General features: G+C 42.3%; 1 protein-coding gene across 3 annotated transcripts in view; it reads right to left on the reverse strand.

The window, feature by feature from the left end:
• Positions 1-21,982, reverse strand: part of LOC121571883 (adenylate cyclase type 2) — a 74,603-nt gene that overhangs the window by 38,877 nt on the left and 13,744 nt on the right. For 2 of the 3 annotated variants that reach the window (XM_041883660.2, XM_041883662.2), the window contains exons 2-3: positions 6,776-6,973; positions 381-542 (exon numbers count right to left, since the gene is read on the reverse strand). In XM_041883660.2, the coding sequence (XP_041739594.2) occupies positions 381-542; positions 6,776-6,973 (360 nt within the window). The remainder of the gene's footprint in view (positions 1-380; positions 543-6,775; positions 6,974-21,982) is intronic. The other variant, XM_041883663.2, reaches the window with a different exon arrangement.

A 21,982-nucleotide genomic window follows, 5' to 3' on the forward strand; every position in this document is an offset into this window, starting at 1 on the left:
GGCTCAGCCTCTAGCCCCAGATCTCAGAGTAGCTATTCATTTAGACTGAGAGCTCTATTCTGATAATGAAGAGCATACTGAGGGCCCACACAGAGTAGAGGGAGAGAGAGAGCGAGGGGAGAGAGAGAAAGAGAGAGGGACAAAGAGAGAGAGCCGCTGGATAGAAGCAGGTTGGCGTTTACGAGTCTTGCCCTGGAGGCAGAACTGAGTGATTTCCGCTAGATGGGCCAGCATCAAAGTCAAAATTGGTTATATCGTAAAGATTTATGAAAATAAAATGTGAGTGTGTGTGTGCTTTGCATCCGTGTGTGTGTTTGTGTTTAAATGTGTGTGTGTGTGTGTGTGTGTGTGTGTGTGTGTGTGTGTGTGTGTTCCCTTACCTGCCACACCAGTGGTTCCAAGGCCTCTGCAGTAAACGCCAGACACACACTGAGTGTGATTGTGTGTGATAAACATGTGATGATACTGGCTAGGACTGCTCCTCTCATGGAGAACGGCAGCATGGTGTAGACCACAAACACTATGAACAGGAAGAAGGACACCTGTGAGAGAGGAAGACACAGGATGTTACCGGGGGAAACTTTAACATGTTACACCACGAACACTGCGAATAGGAAGAAGGACATCTGGGAGAAAGGAAGTAGGAAGTCATAGGGATATTCTCAATTGGACAAAAGTTTGTCCTCTCCTCGACTTCTCCGTCCTCCTCTCTTCTGTGATCCGGAAACCAAATAAGTGGTTGAGTGGTCGAGGAGAGTGTCAATTAGTTAGTAGTCAAACAAAGGAGTCTGCTCCCCTCCTCAATTACCTACTTCGACAGAGGATGCACAAGAGTATCCTTGCAGCGTCTAGCACAGAAGTGTTTTACAATATGCCACACCCCCTTTGAATCAGCTGTTGTTTTCTTGAAGGAGAAAAGCATGCACACATTTAAAAAGGACATGCTACTTATTCCTTTTATCCATAACATTTCTTGCAAACTAGCTACATTTGTTTGTATCACTTTACACATTTATTTTGGGATTCCACACCTGTAAACATAATTTGCCTGAGGATGCGTGAGTGGAGAAGGACAGTCTAATTTCATACAAGCGCATTTGTTTCCAGAGGACGGAGGAGAGCAAAACCAATTGAGATTCTCCCATTGAATATTACAGGGAGACACTTTAACATGTTACACGATGACAACCTGGGAGAGAGGAAGTTACAGAACATTCCAAGGAGTCACTTCTGTCACATGTTCCACCAGGCATCAGCATAAACTTTTCTCTGACTCATATAAGTTTGGTCTACTACATAAATCATGACTAGGGCTACAAAATTCCGCTAACTTTCCCAAAATACCCAGGTTTTCCAGAAATTCTGGTTGCATGATTCCGGATTTCCTGCTGATTCCTGGAATCTTCCAAACATAATTTTTGGGAAAACCTGGGACTTTTGGGAAAGTTACCAGAATTTTCAACCCTAATCATGAATCAAGCGTGTGCATTAGCCTACCGAGCTAAATCCTTAGGCAAGTTTACTCATCATACAACATTAGTTTGGGGAACCTTTCGCAGCACATTGCTGTTAAAAACAGCCTAAATCATATCACATGTTATAGTTATAGCACTACTGATATACCAGGATCAGAACAGGAAAGGAGGAGCTGGACACAGGAACTAAACAAACAGATAAGGAGGTCATGGCTCAGAGCTTATCCCATCACAACCCATGACCCTGACTCCCTGCAGCACCATGGACATGAACCAAGACCTCACGAACAGGAAGTGGTGTCTGAAGTAGGAAGTGGAACAGGAAGTCAACAGAGGGCCACAGTGAATGTCTATATCACAGTAGTTCAAAGGTAAGGGTTCAGGAAAGACAAAGAGATGACAGAGACTATGACCGCTAGAGGGATAGAGGGATGTTGAAAGAGAGTTATAGAAAGATATTGTGCAGAGAGATTTGATTTGATTTACTTGGAATCCCATTAGCCGATGCCAATGGCGCCAGCTAATCTTATTGGGGTCCGACATATAACGAAAAATACATTTCAGACAAAATACTTAAATACATACATTTAAAAACACTAACATGTAGTGTGTGTGTGTGCATCTATCAGTTACACATACATGTCAGTACATACACACAACAAGTAGGTCACATGGGGGAGAGCGCTGTGCCATGAGGTGTTACTTTATTTGTTTTTTGAAACCAGGTTTTCTGTTCACTTGAGCTACATAAGATGGAAGGGTGTTCCATGCACTCATGGCTCTGTATAATACTGTACGTTTCCTTGAATTTGTTCTGGACCTGGGGACTGTGAAAATGGCATGTCTGGTGGTGTAAGTGTGTATGTCAGTGCTGTGTGTAAGTTGACTATGCAAACTATTTGGAATTGTGACGCAGTCTCTCCTCAACTCTTAGCCAAAACCGACTGGCATGCATAGTATTAATATTAGCCCACTGATTACAATGAACAGCAAGACGTGTCACTCTGTTCTGGGCCAACTGCAGCTTAATTAGGTCTTTCTTTGCAGCACTTGACCATATGACTGGACAATAATCAAGATAAAATAAAACTAGAGCCTGTAGGACTTGCTTTGTGGAGTGTGGTGTCAAAAAAGCTGAGCATCTCTTTATTAAGGACAGACCTCTCCCCATCTTTACAACCATTGAATCTATATGTTTTGACCATGACAGTTTACAATCTAAGATGACACTAAGTAATTTAGTCTCCTCAACTTGTTCAACAGCCACACCATTCATTACCAGATTCAGCTGAGGTCTAGAACTTAGGGAATGATTTGTACCAAATACAATGCTCTTAGTTTTAGATGTTCAGGATCAGTTTACTACTGGCCACCCATTCCAAAACAGACTGCAACTCTTTGTTAAGGGTTTCAGTGACTTCATTAGCTGTGGTTGCTGATGCATATGTGGTTGAATCATCAGCGTACATGGACACACATGCTTTGTTTAATGCCAGTGGCAGGTCATTGGTAAAAATAGAAAAGAGGGCCTAGAGAGCTGCCCTGCGGTGCACCACACTTTACATGTTTGACATTAGAGAAGCTTCCATTACAGAAAACCCTCTGAGTTCTATTAGAAAGATAGCTCTGAATCCACGATATGGCAGAGGTTGAAAAGCCATAACACATACGTTTTTTCAACATCAGGTTACGGTCAATAATATCAAAGGCTGCACTGAAATCTAACAGTACAGCTCCCACAATCTTCTTATTATGAATTTCTTTCTACAAATGATCAGTCATTTGTGTCAATGCAGTACATGTTGAGTGCCCTTCTCTATAAGCATGCTGAACGTCTGTTGTTAATTTGTTTACAGAGAAGTAGCATTGTATTTGGTCAAACACCATTTTTACAACAGTTTGCTAAGAGCTGGCAGCAAGCTGATAGGTCTGCTGTTAGAACCAATAAAGGCCGCTTTACCATTCTTGGGTAGCGGAAAGACTTTCCTCTAGGCTCAGATTAAAGACATGACAGATAGGAGTGGCTGTAGAGTCAGTTACCATCCTCAGTAGCTTTCCATCTAAGTTGTCAATGTCAGGAGGTTTGTCATTATTGATCGATAACAATATTCTTTCCACCTCTCCCACACACAGAGAGAGAGATGTTGAAAGAGAGGGAAGTTGGAGGTTGAAAGTGACAGTGACACTGTCCAGCCAAGCCGTTTTCCAACAACCGATGCAATTCTTACCACCAACCCTGACCTTGACCTCAACCCAAACATTAACTAAGAACAAATAGCTTTGGTGCTGCTAGCTCAACATTTCTGCTGATATTGACATTGTTTCTGTTCTTGAATGGCCATTTAATGACAAACAGCAATGTGAGAAGGGATATGGATGTTTTACTGTTGTTGTTTTATAGTTGACATTTGGTTTTCTCATCCTTTATTTGCTACAGTCAAACGTTAGATGGTCTACTTTTCTAAGTTTATATAATGTTTTCCCTTTCTCCATCTCCTCTCTCCCCACCCCTTCTCTCTCCTTCCCTCTCTCCAGCTCCTCTCCTCTGTGAGGTAGGCTCCAGAGCAAGCCAACCAGCCGGGTCAGTGTGAGGGAGAGTTGTATTGTTTTGATGGTACCAGGTGTCTGGAGTTCTGGTCCAATCTGCCTTCCACTAATACCTGCTCTCTCCTGGGAGATTCAATCAGGCCCAGACACAACTAACTCCTCAGCTGAAAGGGCTGCTGTGTGTGTGTGTGTGTGTGTGTGTGTGTGTGTGTGTGTGTGTGTGTGTGTGTGTGTGTGTGTGTGTGTGTGTGTGTGTGTGTGTGTGTGTGTGTGTGTGTGTGTGTGTGTGTGTGTGTGTGTGTGTGTGTGTGTGTGTGTGTGTGTGTGTGTGTGTGTGTGTGTGTGTGTGTGTGTATGTGTGTGTGTGTGTGTATGTGTGTGACAGATTGTGTGTGTGACTGTTACTAAGCAGAACATAACCTGTTCTAAACTTTCAGATTCTCTCTCTCTCTCTCCACACCCCTCACTTTCTGTCTCTCCCTCCCCACACTCTCTCTCTCTGTTTGAGAACAGACTGTAGTCGCAGCAGTAGCTGAAGACAGTGTTATTTAGCTCAGTGTGTCCCATCAGTATGGTTGAGAGTGTACTTCCTCCTGGCTCCAGGCTGATTGGCTCACAGTAAATAGCCATTTTTCTCCTTCTTATAGTCTGAGGCATTTACCATCATCATCACAGCACACCTGGGTGGTGTTCTATACCTGAACTACCTGTCATAAAATAACACTCGTTCCCCTTTCAATACATTTCCTCCTCAAACTGCCTACTGAGAATGTGGAATTAACCACTAGAGTAACAATATGAGATTAGTGTCTGTGGAAGAAGGAGACAGGAAGAGAGAGAAGTAGAGAGTGGTAGAAAAGAGAGAGAGAGAGAGAGAGAGAGAGAGAGAGAGAGAGAGAGAGAGAGAGAGAGAGAGAGAGAGAGAGAGAGAGAGAGAGAATGAATGAATGAATGAAAGAAGGAGGGAAAGAGGAGAGGAAAGAGGACATGAAATAGCTGAAAGATCCTTACAGAAAAACCACATGATTTCATGTGAAAAGTCTAACATAGTTTTTCCTTAAGGGGAGAGAAGGAGAGAGAGGGAGAGAGAGTCATTGAGCAGAATAGGTTGTTTAATAATGCAGTATGATTATGCTCTCACAGATGGAGAGATGGATAAAAATATCTCCACCACGATGATGGGAGAGAGGGAGAGAAGCTAGGAGAAGGAGAGGGGTATGAGGGAGGGATAGAGGCAGTGCCGCCTCTAGCCTTTTGAGGGCCCTAAGCGAGATTTGGTCGGGGGGGGGGGGGGGCACAACGTCGCAGGCAAAACATTTTAGTGCCCCCCCTTTTGTATTTATTTTGTATTTTAAAGTTAATTTCCTGGAATTCTACACATTTTGCCATGGGGTGTAGAGAAAGTGTTGCAGTTTTAAAGCCCATTTTCTACAGTATTCACATTTTGCCATGGGGCAGAGAACATTTTGCAGTTTTAAAGCAAATTTTCAGCAATTTACACATTTTGCTATGACTTATTCCACACTTATATAATATTTGTGTGAGGGTGACTAACAAAATGAACGGGGGCAACCTGGAGGTCAGGGCCCCTGAATGCATGCCCTGCGTGCCCGGTCGGTAATTTGGTGATGATTAGGCCTAGTATAAGGTTTAGATAGCTGGCTAGACTACCTTACCTAGCAACCTAAAAATGTTTAGCTGAACTCGGCTAATTGAGTGACTGACATAACAAGTGGAAAACTGCTGATGCACTATCCGACTGAGTTCCTTTTAGGTCGGGGGCCCCTAGTGGACGCGGGGCCCTACGCTCCATGAGTAGTCTGCTAACAGGAAAAGGAGGCTCTGGAGAGAAGGAAGCACAGAGGGAGAGGGGGAGGGAAGAAGAGAAACAGAGGGGGAGGGAGAAATGGAGAGAAGGTAGGAGAAGGAGAGGGGTGTAAGGGAGAGGGTGAGGGAGAGGGGGAGCGAAGGAGAGGGAGAAAGGGATGGAGAGAATGTAGAAAAAGGAAAGGGGGAGCAAGGTTGAGAGAAGGAGGGAGGAGAGGAACAGAAGGGGAAGGAGGGATGGAGAGTAGGTACGAGAAGTAGAGGGGGAGTGAGGGTGAGGGAGGGAGAAATGGAAGGAGACCAGGGAGGATGAGGTAAAGGGGAAGAGGGATATAAAGTAAATAGAATTTGAGAAATAAGGAGAGACAAAGAGACACAGGTGGACTGGGAGAAAGATCAAATGAAAAGTAAATTGGAAAAGAGATAGGGAAGGAAGGCGAGAAGGAGGGAGGGAGAGTAACGTGAATAGGCCTGAAAGGTAATGTATCTGTCTCCTGCTCTCTCACCTCCTTTGGCTTAGCCTAACACTTAATCACACATGACGTACACTCAATGTACAGGACACACACTCACACACCGACACCGACACACACACACAGACACACAAAAGCAGGACAGTTGTGGGTTTGAATTCCAGTTCTGATGTAGTGAACAGTAATCAAAGACGGCATCTCCAGCCACTGTGGTCTTGAGCAAGGCACTCAACCTTGAAAAAACAGTTCCAGCAGCAATGCACCGTGGCTGTCCCTGTGGTCCCAAATCCTCGTATGTGTATCTCAAGGGATTGGGTTGAAAAGCAAAAAAGCTTTAAAGACAAATGGACAATAAAGTATTAATGAACAATATTTGTCTTCTTCTACACAAACATGCACACACAACTCTGCCCAATACACACGCCCGACACGCACGCACACCCTCCACCTCACCTGGTCCCAAGGACAGAGGATCCCCCCGGAGAACATGAAGAGGTAACCCATGGCAACCAGGCAGGCCCATATAAGGAGGGAGAAGAGGCGGAGCATGCGGTTGAAGACAGACTCTATGCAGACCAGGATGAAGATGGAGAGGAAGAGGAAGAGGGTGGTGGGCACGGTGATCAGGAACGCTAGGTGGTCCTCCATGTTCTGGAGAGAGAGAGGGGGGTGAGGGAGAAAGGAGGGAGGGGAGGTGAGGGAGGGAGGGAGGGAGGGAGGGGAGTTTAGAAAAAGGAGAGAAAAAGGAGACAGAAGCTTCTTGACTCCTCAATTCCTGAAGGTAGATAACTTCACAACGCCTCTCTCTCTCTCTCTCTCTCTCTCTCTCTCTCTCTCTCTCTCTCTCTCTCTCTCTCTCTCTCTCTCTCTCTCTCTCTCTCTCTCTCTCTCTCTCTCTCTCTCTCTCTCTCTCTCTCTCTCTCTCTCTCTCTCTCTCTCTCTCTCTCTCTCTCTCTCTCTCTCTTTTGGGTTAGCCTACTAAAAATGCAGGCACTCATTGTACTGTAATTTCTTTGGATAAAAGCATCTGCTAAGTGGTGTATTGTAGACAGCAGAATACACATTGCATCACCACACACACAGAGACAGACAGACAGACAGACACACAGACAGGCAGTCTGAGCCCTGAGAATGTGCTACTGTGTCACTTCTATCCTCACACTGTCACTGTCAGCATTTACAACCAGTCAACAAACATGCCAACACACACACACAGTTTCTCACTCTCTCACACACACACACCATTTTTTTACTATCCTTGTGGGGAACAAACGATTGATTCCCATTCAAAACCCTATTTTCCCTAATCCCCTAAACCTAACCCTAACCCTAACCCTAATTATAACCCTAAAGCTAACCCCTAAACCTAAAATAGGACTGGTCCCAAAACTAAAACCAAAAACACACACACGATCTCCATTCATACCATCCTCCATACTCCGTAAACCATGCATGTCTCATACCCATCACTGCTCTACTCATAATCACTAGCTGTCAGACTCTGTCACTAGCTGTATTAACATTTACATGACCCCATCACCCCTCACCCTGCCATAATCTGTGTGTGTGTCAGTGGTGGTCAGTGCCATTTAAGATTAGGGAGGACAATGTTTTGTTGTTGATGAGCATTGCCTTATTTCTATTACAGCATATTGGATTGACTGTCGTTCATATTCCCTTCACCCAGCTCAATGTAACATCGATGGGATTAGGCTACCACATGATACTCAAATTTTCCCTATACCCATCATGAGGTTGCTACAACCTAGCCTATGAATTAAAGTTTACAACGTAGGGGCGCAGGTCGAGAGAAACATTTGAGTAATCAAGGTGACAGACAATGACATATCAATACCACCTTGCACATTCTTACCGGCATCTAGCTGATCTAGGGTGTAATCATTAGTCCAACAGTTGCAAATGAGAGTTTCTATTGGACAAATGCAGGTATGTTTATCTCCGTTTCGTTCCGTTAAAGAAACAGAATCGGCAGAATGAACACACCCCTGATCACCGCCAAACACAGTTCACTTTCATAACAGCCACATACAAACAGCATGATCTCTTTGCTGGTTGAATACAGTGAAGGAAAAAAGTATTTGATCCCCTGCTGATTTTGTACGTTTGCCCACTGACAAAGACATGATCAGTCTATAATTTTAATGGTAGGTTTATTTGAACAGTGAGAAAAAATCCAGAAAAACTCATGTCAAAAATGTTATACATTGATTTGCATTTTACAGTTTTTCTCAATTGTTTACACACAAATACTGGTACTTGAGACACAATGACCACAACATGTAACTCATGCACCAACCCCCTGAACCAATTCTGCTAAACTACAAGCACAATTCCTGCTTTACACTCAAATTGCAGTTCTACAACACACTTTTTTCAAAACACTACACACAATTCTTTGCATTTGGCACAATTTTCATGCAGAAAATCTCTTGTTTTCACAATGAACACACTGCCATTCAAATATGCACACTGACTCATCATATGGGCAAACACCCATCACACAGTTTTACAATTAGCAATCAGAGCTTTAGCATAAAAGGGCAACAGGTGAGCTCTTCTGTTTTGGAGCAATGGATGCCAACATTTGAAAAACGGAGGCAGAGCCAGAGGAGTGAGAGTAAGAGGAGGAGGACGGGGAGGACAAGGACGAGGACGAGGACGAGGAAGGCCAAGGACCGTAATCTCTGATGAGATCCGAGCCACTTTGGTTGATCATGTGGTCAACCATGGTCTAACAATGAGGGAGGCTGGGCAAAGAGTACAGCCAAATTTGAGCAGGTACACTGTAGCATCCATCATCCGGACATTCCGAAATGAGAATAGGTAAGAAATCTACTCTCACTAGAAAATTGCAGTACAGCATATCAATACAGTACTCAATGAGTACAGTAGTACAGTATTGCCTGTGGACTGTTCTGTAGGACTGTAAAAATAAAGTATGTTTCAAGTATTTGGGAAATGTATTTCTACTTTGTATTTACAGCATTTTACTATTTGTTTGGCAGAACTGAAACATTACCAACACAAGGTGGTCGGGAACGTGTTCTGTCTCCTGAACAGGAAACTGAAATCATGAACATGGTCCTAGAAAATAACGCCATAACATTATGGCAAATACAAAGAAAAATAATGGAAAACAATGAGATATTTCAAAATATTGATAGGGTAAGCTTATCAACACTGGACCGTGTCTTGCGCAGAAATAATCTCAGGATGAAGCAGGTCTACAGAGTGCCATTTGAACGCAATTCAGAAAGAGTCAAAGAATTGCGATATAACTATGTGCAAGTGAGTCCTATACAATCCCACAATTGATGCATACTCTCAACACTGTATAAATTATACATATTTCAGTATTGTAATCATAATGATTGTGCTTCACAATAGTGACCACTCCATGTCTATTTCTGATATTGTCATGTGTGTTTCAGAGAGTCCTTGAGCTAGAGGTGGCTGCAGTGGAGCACCAGTTCATCTTCATTGATGAGGATGGATTCAACCTCACAAAAAGACGAAAGAGGGGAAGGAATATCATCGGCCAGCGTGCCATTGTTCAAGTCCCTGGCCAGCGCGGAGGGAACATCACAATGTGTGCAGCGATTACCCACCACGGCGTCATCCATCACCATGCTACCCTTGGCCCCTACAACACCGCCCATCTGATCACATTCCTGGACACCCTACACAACACACTCATTCCACCAGATCAGGTAGATGGCCCAGAGCAGCTCAGGTACGTTGTCATTTGGGACAACGTAAGTTTCCACAGGGCTGCTCTGGTTCGTAACTGGTTCACTGCCCACCCACGCTTTTTAGTTGTTTATCTCCCTCCATATTCTCCATTCCTCAATCCTATTGAGGAATTATTTTCTGCCTGGAGATGGAAAGTGTTTGACCGAAATCCACAAACGCGTATACCTCTTCTCCAAGCTATGGAAGACGCATGTGGAGATATAGCAGCTTTTCATGGCTGGAATCGCCATGCTAGGCGATATTTCCCCCGCTGCTTGGCCAGGGAAAACATAGCTTGTGATGTGGATGAGGTGCTGTGGCTAGACCGCAACAGAAGAGAGGATGCAGCATAGTTAATTTTATATATATATATATATATATATATATATTTTTTTTTATACTGTAACTGTATACATTCAATTCTTCTGTTTTGTATGTAGACCACTGTATGTGCAACTTTGTGTTGGTTGGGAATGGGATGTACACTGTGTACATTGTTTTTGTGGGAAAAATGAAATATATTTTTTACAGTGTATTTGTGTGTTCTGAGTATAAAAACAATATTCTCAAATATTTTACAACACACTTATGTATGTACTGTCTGTAGTAATGGCAACACTGAACCAAAAAAAGGCCTAAGTCATTATGATGAATGGAGAAGAAGTGTTTTCCATTCATCATAGTGTTTTACATTGAGCACATCAGTGTTCAACTGGTTCTTATAAATGCATATTCATATGATGGTTTGTGTGTGTCATTTGAAAACAAAATACCATTTTGATAAGAAATAACATTGTTTTGAATGTAAAGTTTCATTTTGCTGGAGAATTGAGGGGTTTTGCCCATTGTGTGTGTGTTTTTTGATTTGTGTGTAGAGTTCTGAGAATATGAGGCATGCTTTCAGAAAATGTGTGTAAAACTGTAATGAGGGAAATAAGTATTTGACCCCTCTGCAAAACATGACTTAGTACTTGGTGGGAAAAACCTTGTTGGCAATCACAGAGGTAAGACGTTTCTTGTAGTTGGCCACCAGGTTTAAACACATCTCAGGAGGGATTTTGTCCCACTCCTCTTTGCAGATCTTCTCCAAGTCATTAAGGTATCGAGGCTGACGTTTGGCAACTCGAACCTTCAGCTCCCTCCACAGATTTTCTATGGGATTAAGGTCTGGAGACTGGCTAGGCCACTCCAGGACCTTCTTGAGCCACTCCTTTGTTGCCTTGGCCGTGTGTTTTGGGTCATTGTCATGCTGGAATACCCATCCATGACCCATTTTCAATGCCCTGGCTGAGGGAAGGAGGTTCTCACCCAAGATTTGACGGTACATGGCCCTGTCCATCGTCCCTTTGATGCTGTGAAGTTGTCCTGTTCCCTTAGCAGAAAAACACCCCCAAAGCATAATGTTTCCACCTCCATGTTTGACGGTGGGGATGGTGTTCTTGGGGTCATAGGCAGCATTCCTCCTCCTCCAAACACGGCGAGTTGAGTTGATACCAAAGAGCTCGATTTTGGTCTCATCTGACCACAACACTTTCACCCAGTTCTCCTCTGAATCATTCAGATGTTCATTGGCAAACTTCAGACGGGCCTGTGCTTTCTTGAGCAGGGGGACCTTGCGGGCGCTGCAGGATTTCAGTCCTTCGCGGCGTAGTGTGTTACCAATTGTTTTCTTGGTGACTATTGTCCCAGCTGCCTTGAGATCATTGAAAAGATCCTCCCGTGTAGTTCTGGGCTGATTCCTCACCGTTCTCATGATCATTGCAACTCCACGAGGTGAGATCTTGCATGGAGCCCCAGGCCGAGGGAGATTGACAGTTATTTTGTGTTTCTTCTTCCCTAGCCCATTCCAGCCTTGTGTAGGTCTACAATCTTGTCCCTGACATCCTTGGAGAGCTCTTTGGTCTTGGCCATGGTGGAGAGTTTGGAATCTGATTGCTTGCTTCTGTGGACAGGTGTCTTTTATGCAGGTAACAAGCTGAGATTAGGAGCACTCCCTTTAAGAGTGTGCTCATAATCTCAGCTCGTTACCTGTATAAAAGACACCTGGGAGCCAGAAATCTTTCTGATTGAGAGGGGGTCAAATACTTATTTCCCTCATTAAAATGCAAATCAATTCATAACATTTTTTACATGCGTATTTCTGGATTTTTTTGTTGTTATTCTGTCTCTCACTGTTCAAATAAACCTACCATTAAAATTATAGACTGATCATTTCTTTGTCAGTGTTCAAACGTACAAAATCAACAGGGGATCAAATACTTTTTTTCCCTCACTGTAATTCCTTCTCGCATCTACGCTCTATTCTGTGACCAGGCGAAAAAACCTTTCCAATCCAAACCTTTATATCATAACTGCTAACCACTACATATTAGTTAACGTCATAGTCAACATAGCTATTAGAACTAACACGTAATAAACCCGCTACAATCATGCAGTATAGTGTACAGCAAGCAGTTTAGCAGTTACACCTGCAAGCCCCAGTGGCAATATATTAATAAAATTACCTTGAAGAGTTCAAGTGTTGGATAGCCATAGCCAGTTAGCAAACATAGCATCCCTCTCTGTTTGAGCCGGGTGTTTGAGTAGGCTAAACTAGCTAGCTGCATTCGCTAGCTAGCTGCAATATGTAACTTTTTGAGTGACCTGACCAAATTCACATAGAAATTTGTGTTATAATATGTGCAAGTCTAAGAAGCTGTAGATCTGTTCTATGTGTGCTATTTCTATGCCCCCCGTTCTTATGTTTCGATATTGCGTCTTTTACTTTCGGTTTTGTACACCAGCTTCAAACAGCTGAAAATACAGCGGGAAATATATTTTACAGTGGTTTAGATGGTACAATGACTCTCTACACTTGCTTGTTTTGTCACAAACTGAAATTAAGCAAACTATTAGAATTTTAGAAAGAAGGAAATGGCAGAGTGATTTCTATATAGTGCATCTTTAAGTGAAAGTGAGAGTGAAAAAAATACAACGAAATATAGCTAGCTCTCTCTCTCCCTCTCTTGCTTCTCCTTGATTTTTGAAGAAATTAATTTGTTCAAAACTGTTCAACTATTGTCTTTCTCTCTCTTTGAGTCAACTACTCACAACATTTTATGCACTGCAGTGTTAGCTAGCTGTAACTTGTGCTTTCAGTACTAGATTCATTCTCTGATCCTTTGATTGGGTGGACAACATGTGAGTTCATGCTGCAAGAGCTCTGATAGGTTGGAGGACGTCCTCTCAAAGTTGTCATAATTACTGTGTAAGTCTATGGAAGGGGGTGAGAACCATGAGCCTTATAGGTTTTGTTTTGAAGTCAATGTACCCAGAGGAGGACGGAAACTATCTCTCTTCCGGCTACACCATGGTGCTACCCTACAGAGTGCTGTTGAGGCTACCGTAGACCTTAATTGCAAAACACTGTGTCTTAATCAATTATTTGGTGTTATATAGTTGTATCTAAAAAGGATAACTTTTAAAATGTTTCACTATAAAAAAAATAATAATGACATTCACTGAGGAGGATGGTCCTCCCCTTCCTCCTCTGAGGAGCCTCCACTGGTGTCTGTGTGTGTGTGTGTGTGTGTGTGTGTGTGTGTGTGTGTGTGTGTGTGTGTGTGTGTGTGTGTGTGTGTGTGTGTGTGTGTGTGTATGTGTGTGTGTGTGTGTGTGTGTATGACTGCCTCTCTGTGTGCACACTTGAGCATTCATGTACATGTGTGTGTGTATGTGTGTCCACTCCCTCTCATCACAAACACCCGGGTAAAAGTGACAGGCATTGGGTAGCCTGATAGTGTGGTAGTGTATTCAGTATGCAGAAGTCCATTAACCTTTTATTGCAGAGGGCTAAATCAGGGTCACACAGAGTGTTTCTTGGTAGTCTTAAACAAATCTACTTTGAAACAAAAGTATACACCTCACGCACATGGTTATGGGCTTACAAAAAAGAAGACACCTACACCATGTCAGATATAGAGTTGAAATGTATTCAATATTGAGTTTACATCCCAATATTACACTTTATATATATCACAGAAGACTGAAATATTTTTAAAAAAACATTTCACATAGAAACACCAGATTTTCAGCTTAAAATAATGTTGATTAATTATGAAATTATTAAAAATATGAATAACATTCCAACGCATGAGGCCACAAGGTCATATCACTGCAGGAAAGGGCTACAGCTAGAGGCTGGATGGAGAATGTGTCTTCCGCATTTAACCCAACCCCTATTTTTTATAATTTCATAATTAATCAACATTATTTTAAGCTGAAAATCTGGTGTTTCTATGTGAAATGTTTTTTTAAAAATATTTCAGTCTTCTGTGAATACATTTCAACTCTATATCTGACATGGTGTAGGTGTCTTCTTTTTTGTAAGCCCATAACCATGTGCGTGAGGTGTATACTTTTGTTTCTCTGACATCGAGAGTGCAGGGTCCGGATAAAATATACTTAACAAAAATATAAATGCAACATGCAACAATTTCAACGATTTTACTGAGTTACAGTTCATATAAGGAAATCAGTTAATTTAAATAAATAAATTAGGCCCTAATCTATGGATTTCATTTGACTTGGCAAGGGCTCAGCCATGGGTGGGCCTGGGAGGGCATAGGCCAACCCACTGGGGAGCCAGGCCCAGCCAATCAATATCAGTTGGACATACTGCCAAATCTTCTAAAACGACGTCGGAGGCGGCTTTTAAGGCAGCCCCCCGCACCTCTCTGATTCAGAGGGGTTGGGTTAAATGCGGAAGACACATTTCAGTTGAATGCATTCAGTTGTACGACTGACTAGGTATCCCCTTTTCCCTTTCCTTTATGGTAGAGAATTGAATATTCAAGGTGCACCTGTATAATGATCATGCTGTTTAATCAGCTTCTTCATATGCCGTACCTGTCCGGTGGATGTATTATCTTGACACAGGAGAAACGCGCACTAACAGGAATGTAAACAAATGTCTTCCTAACATTTGAGAGAAATAAGCTTTTTGTGCATATGGAAAAGTTCTGGGATCTTTTATTTCAGCTCATGAAACATCGGACCAACACTTTACATGTTGCGTTTATATATTTTTTCAGTATAATTATCCTGCCTTTCTGACTCTAAGAGGTTATAAATTGTAGAACCATACAGAAATCGGCATAATTTTCTAAATGAAGATTTTGCATAAGAACATTATGAGAGTCTAGAATATCATCAGAAGACCCTCCATATTATGATTCTGTGATAAAACACATCAGTAGAATACAATCTATCATTCTGCAGTTCTATGATTTGTATTTGTATGTTTTGTGGTGTTCTATGGTTCTATGCTAGAATACAGTGGTGTTCTATGGCTCTATGGTTGAATACATCAGTGTTCTATGGTTCTATGGTAGAATAGAGTGGTGTTCTATGGCTCTATGGTTGAATACATCAGTGTTCTATGGTTCTATGGTAGAATAGAGTGGTGTTCTATGGTTCTATGGTAGAATACAGTGGTGTTTAAAGATTCTAAGGAGTAGCAGTATAAGTGTGAGTCAGGGAGTTGGCTGTGGCGAGGGGGACATATTGTTAGGGGGGTAGAGTAATGCCTCAACAGCAGTGCTATGATTCAGGGTCTGACTAGGCCAGGGAAAACCCAGGAGACTACTAGCTAGCTACTGACACCCCAAGAAGCACAGAGAGCAAGCACCCAGACAGAATTACAATGAGCTTTATATATACACTCACAAAAGTGTGTGTGCGCGTACACACACAAAGACAACGCATACACAGAGAGCATACATACACACACACGTGCACATACACAAACACACACACACAAACACAACAAAACACACCCCTCCGGTCGCAGCCATTAATATCAATCCTTGTTCCCTCTCTAAACCACACTCATGAATATTTGATAAAGTGTATAAAATACCAATTAATGCAGTGACTCACTAACTGTGTGATTAGCAACATAATGCCATACTTTACCTTTCGTCACACACGCACACACATGCACACACACACACACACGCACACAAACACACACAAACGCACACTCTGCTCATCTCCTCCCCGTCTGTAACTAAATAACTGAATAGTCCTGCTCTTTCACCACTTTAGTGCTCTCCCTTAGCCTATCTGCGGTGAAAACTCCTGCCATTTGCACATTTCATATTGTTAGCTATTTAAAGCCATTTAATTCCATTTAAACCCATTCAAGCCCATTTCCCAGGAAGGACAAAGAGAGAGGGGGAGGTGAAGGGCTGCTGTTCTCTACTGTTTTGTCTACAAGAACAATTACTTCCCTTTTACCTCAGACTGACTGATTCCACTTTTATACAGGGGGAAGAGGGAGGGAACATAACACTGTCAGTCAGCGAGGGGGAAGTGAGTGTGTGTGTGTGTATGTGTGTGTATATGTGTGTTTGTTTGTGTGTGTGTGTGTGTGTGTGTGTGTGTGTGTGTGTGTGTGTGTGTGTGTGTGTGTGTGTGTGTGTGTGTGTGTGTGTGTGTGTGTGTGTGTGTGTGTGTGTGTGTGTGTGTGTGTGTGTGTGTGTGTGTGTGGACGTGTTTAACTATTATTGTGGGGACCAGAAGTCCAGAAGTGCCCACAAGAATAGTAAATAAACAACAGGGACATTTTGTTAGTCCCCACGAGGTCAAATGCTATTTCTAGGGGGTTTAGGGTTAAGGTTAGAATTAGTGTTAGGGTTAGAATTACGTTAAGGGTTAGGGTTAGGAGCTAGGGTTTATTTTAGGGTTAGGGTTAGGAGCTAGGGTTAGGTTTAGGGTTAGGGTTAAGGTTAGGTTTTTAGGTTAAGGTTAAGGTTAGGGTTAGGGTTAGGGGTTAGGGAAAATAGGATTTTGAATGGGACTGAATTGTGTGTGTGTGTGTGTGTGTGTGTGTGTGTGTGTGTGTTCGTCTTGCTATACTTATGAGGACCGAACATAGAGAAATTACCTTTCAAGTGTGGACATTTTGGACATTTTGGCAAGTGAGGTCCAAAAAGTGTGTCCTCACTTGTTTTTGCTAGTAATGGCATCCTAGGGTCTAATGCATTCAGCTGTGCAAATTTCTCAGAGGACCTCAGTTGCGTAGTAATTACTGAAACGTGTGTTTCCCTGTGCTCTTGGGTGCCCTCTGAAGAGCACACACAGGTACTGCAGTATAATTGTTTTATTGGGCGGAGAAAACTGGAAGATTTTCTGATTGGACCATGGAACCTGGCTCATCGATTTTTGTGATTGGCTACAATTCATCCACGTGGGCATAGTGAGGGAGGGGGTGTGCAGATTAGGTGGATATGGAGGAGTTTTGCAGTTAGCAGCTGTCTATCAAACTTAACTCATCCGGCTCCTTTCACTACAATCATATTACATGTAATTTACTATTATCAAGTACACATGTTGTCCGATGAGCATAAACAGCATGCATTTATATATATTTTACAAAATATGGAGAATGCACATACTTTGATCACATGCCAATATTTATTTATTTATTCAGCCTATATGCAAATGTTTTATTAAGTTGTGCATTGAGATGTTCCACTTGTAAACTATCATTTTGATCATGCACAGGAGTATGTGAAACAACACTTTGCTGCTGTTGGCAGGGCAGTTCGAAATTGAAACATTGTATGGCGCACCAGTTTATGGACTAAACGTCTACCTTCTAACTGCTACCACAGGTCAACTTTTATAGCAGTGTTACAGAGTATGTCACAGACCCAAGATCAAAAGTTATCTCTCTAAATCACTAGCTTATTATGTGAAGTGTGAATGGACTCGAACATGGGTCTATAGGGCTGGGCTATTCCCTCAGCCATATGTTCCCTCAACCCTATGTTCTCTCAACCCTATGTTCCCTCAGGCATATGTTCCCTCAATCCTATGTTCCCTCAACCCTATGTTCCCTCAGCCATATGTTCCCTCTACCCTATGTTCCCTCAGCCATATGTTCCCTCAACCCTATGTTCTCTCAACCCTATGTTCCCTCAGGCATATGTTCCCTCAATCCTATGTTCCCTCAACCCTATGTTCCCTCAGCCATATGTTCCCTCTACCCTATGTTCCCTCAGCCATATGTTCCCTCAACCCTATGTTCCCTCGTTACCCACTGAACCAATTTCAATCAAAATTGGCACAAATGTTTATTGTTATAAGGTAGAAAAATTCTAATTATTTCAGCATCTACACAAATATGTAAGGGTATATATGACCTTGACCTTGAACTTTTGTCAATATTACAGCAGAATTGAATTTTTTTGATTGAGTAAAAGTAATGCTTAATCGGAGCAGTTCTATGAAAGTTACAAACAACATGTGCAATAAACATGCATCTGATCTGTTATTCATGGTCCTTATTTATTCATTCATGCAACAGTGGATCAACTCACCAAAAGACCTGTGTACATCAAGGATGTGAAATATATATTTCTTAACATAACATCACGTTTTTGTCTATAATGTCCCTGTTTTCCGTTTTCACCCTTTATAAAACAGGGTTACATTCCGTGCAGCTCCAAAAATACTAGATATTGAGTGAATTAAAAAATATTGTCATCTCCTTTGGGTTGCCGACCCCTAGTTTATAACACAGGACTGAGGGAACATAGGGCTGAAGGAACGTAGGGCTGATTGTGCATTGTCTAGTGCATATTGTGTACGGTTTTACTATTCAACTATTAAATCAGTTAACCTCTTACTATCAGATTTTAACATAAACATCTCAGTGTTGATTGTCAATATAAACATGAACAGTCCACAAAAAGGGTGTGTAAAACAGTATGTTGGCTTGGCTGATAAAAGGGTAGATTCTGATTGAATTTCTCTTGGTAGTTGTGGCTCCCAGGACTACAGCCAATCAAGAGCTAGCTACCCACCTCCCACTGCTGCCTCACAGGCACTATCTCACTTCTGACACCAATGTAGCGAATTTGGGAGTAGCTCCAACATGGACTCGAACCCGGGACCAGCGAATATAAAGGATTAAGCTTGCTACAAAATATATACTTATATTCTGACACCAATTTCCTACTGGTAGATTTTGTACATGATCTGGGAATCCTGAGAGCAACGCTCTCTCTCCTCCTCTTCAATTGAGAATCTGTGTTATGAATCTGTGGTACACCAGCGGAACCCATCCAACTTGAAGGAGCTGGAGCAGTTTTGCCTTGAAGAATGGGCAAAAGTCCCAGTGGCTAGATGTGCCAAGCTTATAGAGACATACCCCAAGAGACTTGCATCTGTAATTGCTGCAGAAGGTGGCTCTACAAAGTATTGACTTTGTAGAGCCATAGTTATGCACGCTGAAGTTTTCTGTTTTTTGGTCTTATTTCTTGTTTGTTTCACAATAAAAAATATTTTGCATCTTCAAAGTGGTAGGCATGTTGTGTAAATCAAATGATACAAACCCCCCAAAAATCAATTTTAATTCCAGGTTGTAAGGCAACAAAATAGGAAAAATGCCAAGGGGGTGAATACTTTCGCAAGCCACTGTACATCAGTTATTTTGTGATTTTTTGTTTGTTTGCTGCAAGACTGGCAGAGAGTGCGGTGCTGGAAGGGCAGGTATGATTGGGAGAGAGAGTTGTTGCTGACGTAGGTAATCTTTCATACTATCATGTTGTTGTTATAAGATTTTCATTTTTTCTTGTCAGAAGATGGCCAAAAGCAGGAATCTCTCTGTTGCCAAGGTATGTAGCCAACCCCCCCATTCTCAATTTTAAAGGGGAAATCAGCAGTTGCAAAATCTATTTTTGAACCTGCAATTTAATTATATATATACCCATTGTTTCTTGAAAAATATAACTTATAAATGCCTCATGAGCTTAGTTCAATTGTTGTACCCCATCAGAACTCAACATATAAGCTTGTTTTACTCCAATGTGTGAAAACAAAGTAAATGTAAACAAACACTATATAGCCTCAAAACATTGTTAAACATGGATCAATCCACTAATGGGAGGGAAATGTAACCTGAGAATTAGCTGTTATTGGCAGAGAGATAACTCTTTGTTATTGGTCTAGTAACTTAAACCACCTGGTAATTTCACCAAGCAAGCCAAAACTCCACCAATGCAAAACCTGCTGATTGGAAGGTCCTATGTACAGTTGAAGTCGAAAGTTTACATACACTTAGGTTGGAGTCATTAAAACTCGTTTTTCAACCACTCCACAAATTTCTTGTTAACAAACTATAGTTTTGGCAAGTTGGTTAGGACATCTACTTTGTGCATGACATAAGTAATTTTTCCAACAATTGTTTACAGGTCTGAGAGTCTATAGGTGCCTTTTGGCAAACTCCAACCGGGCTGTATTGTGCCTTTTACTGAGGAGTGGATTCCGTCTCGCCCCTCTAACATAAAGGCCTGATTGGTGGAGTGCTGCAGAGATGGTTGTCCTTCTGGAAGGTTCTCCCATCTCCACAGAGAAACTCTGGAGCTCTGTCAGAGTGACCATCGGGTTCTTGGTCACCTCCCTGACCAAGGCCCTTCTCTCCCAATTGCTCAGTTTGTCCAGACAGCCAGCTCTAGGAAGAGTCTTGGTGGTTCCAAATTGTTTCCATTTAAGAATGATGGCGGCCACTGTGTACTTGGGGACCTTCAATGCTGCAGAAATGTTTTGGTACCCTTCCCCAGATCTGTGCCTCGACACTGTCTCAGAACTCTTTTTTTCACCTTTATTTAACCAGGTAAGCCAGTTAAGAACAAGTTCTCATTTACAACTGCGACCTGGCCAAGATAAAGCAAAGCAGTGCGATAAAAACAACAACAACACAGAGTTACATATGGAATAAACAAAAACGTACAGTCAATAACACAACAGAAAATAGAAAATCTATATACAGTGTGTGCAAATGTAGTAAGTTATGGAGGTAAGGCAATAAATAGGCCATAGTGCAAAACAATTACAATTTAGTATTAACACTGGAGTGATAAATGTGCAGAAGACAATGTGCAAATAGAGATACTGGGGTGTAAATGAGCAAAATAAATAACAATGTAAATAACAATATGGGGATGAGGTAGTTGGGTGGGCTAATTACAGATGTGCTGTGTACAGGTACAGTGATGGGTAAGCTGCTCTGACAACTGATGCTTAAAGTTAATGAGGGAGATAAGTGTCTCCAGCTTCAGAGATTTTTGTAGTTCGTTCCAGTCATTTGCAGCAGAGAACTGGAAGGAATGGCGGCCAAAGGAGGTGTTGGCTTTGGGGATGACCAGTGAGATATAGCTGCTGGAGCGTATACTACGGGTTGGTGTTGCTATGGTGACCAATGAGCTAAGATAAGGCGGGGATATGCCTAGAAGAGATTTATAGATGGCCTGGAGCCAGTGGGTTTGGCGACGAATATGTAGTGAGGGCCAGCCAACGAGAGCGTACAGGTGACAATGGTGGGTAGTATATGGGGCTTTGGTTACAAAACGGATGGCACTGTGATAGACTACATCCAATTTGCTGAGTTGAGTGTTGGAAGCTATTTTGTAAATGACATCGCCGAAGTCAAGGATCGGTAAGATAGTCCGTTTTACGGGCATCTTTAGCAGCATGAGTGAAGGAGGCTTTGTTGCGAAACAGGAAGCCGATTCTAGATTTAAGTTTGGATTGGAGATGCTTAATGTGAGTCTGGAAGGAGAGTTTACGGTCTAACCAGACACCTAGGTATTTGTAGTTGTCCACATATTCTAAGTCAGACCCGCCGAGAGTAGTGATTCTAGTCAGGTGGGCGGGTGCAAGCAGCGTTCGATTGAAGAGCATGCATTTAGTTTTACTAGTGTTTAAGAGCAGTTGGAGGCCACAGAAGGAGTGTTGTATGGCATTGAAGCTCGTTTGGAGGTTTGTTAACACAGTGTCCAATGAAGGGCCAGATGTATACAAAATGGTGCCGTCTGCGTAGAGGTGGATCTGAGAGTCACCAGCAGCAAGAGCGACATC

This window comes from Coregonus clupeaformis, chromosome 8, assembly GCF_020615455.1.
Source record: "Coregonus clupeaformis isolate EN_2021a chromosome 8, ASM2061545v1, whole genome shotgun sequence".
Classification (NCBI taxonomy): domain Eukaryota; kingdom Metazoa; phylum Chordata; class Actinopteri; order Salmoniformes; family Salmonidae; genus Coregonus; species Coregonus clupeaformis.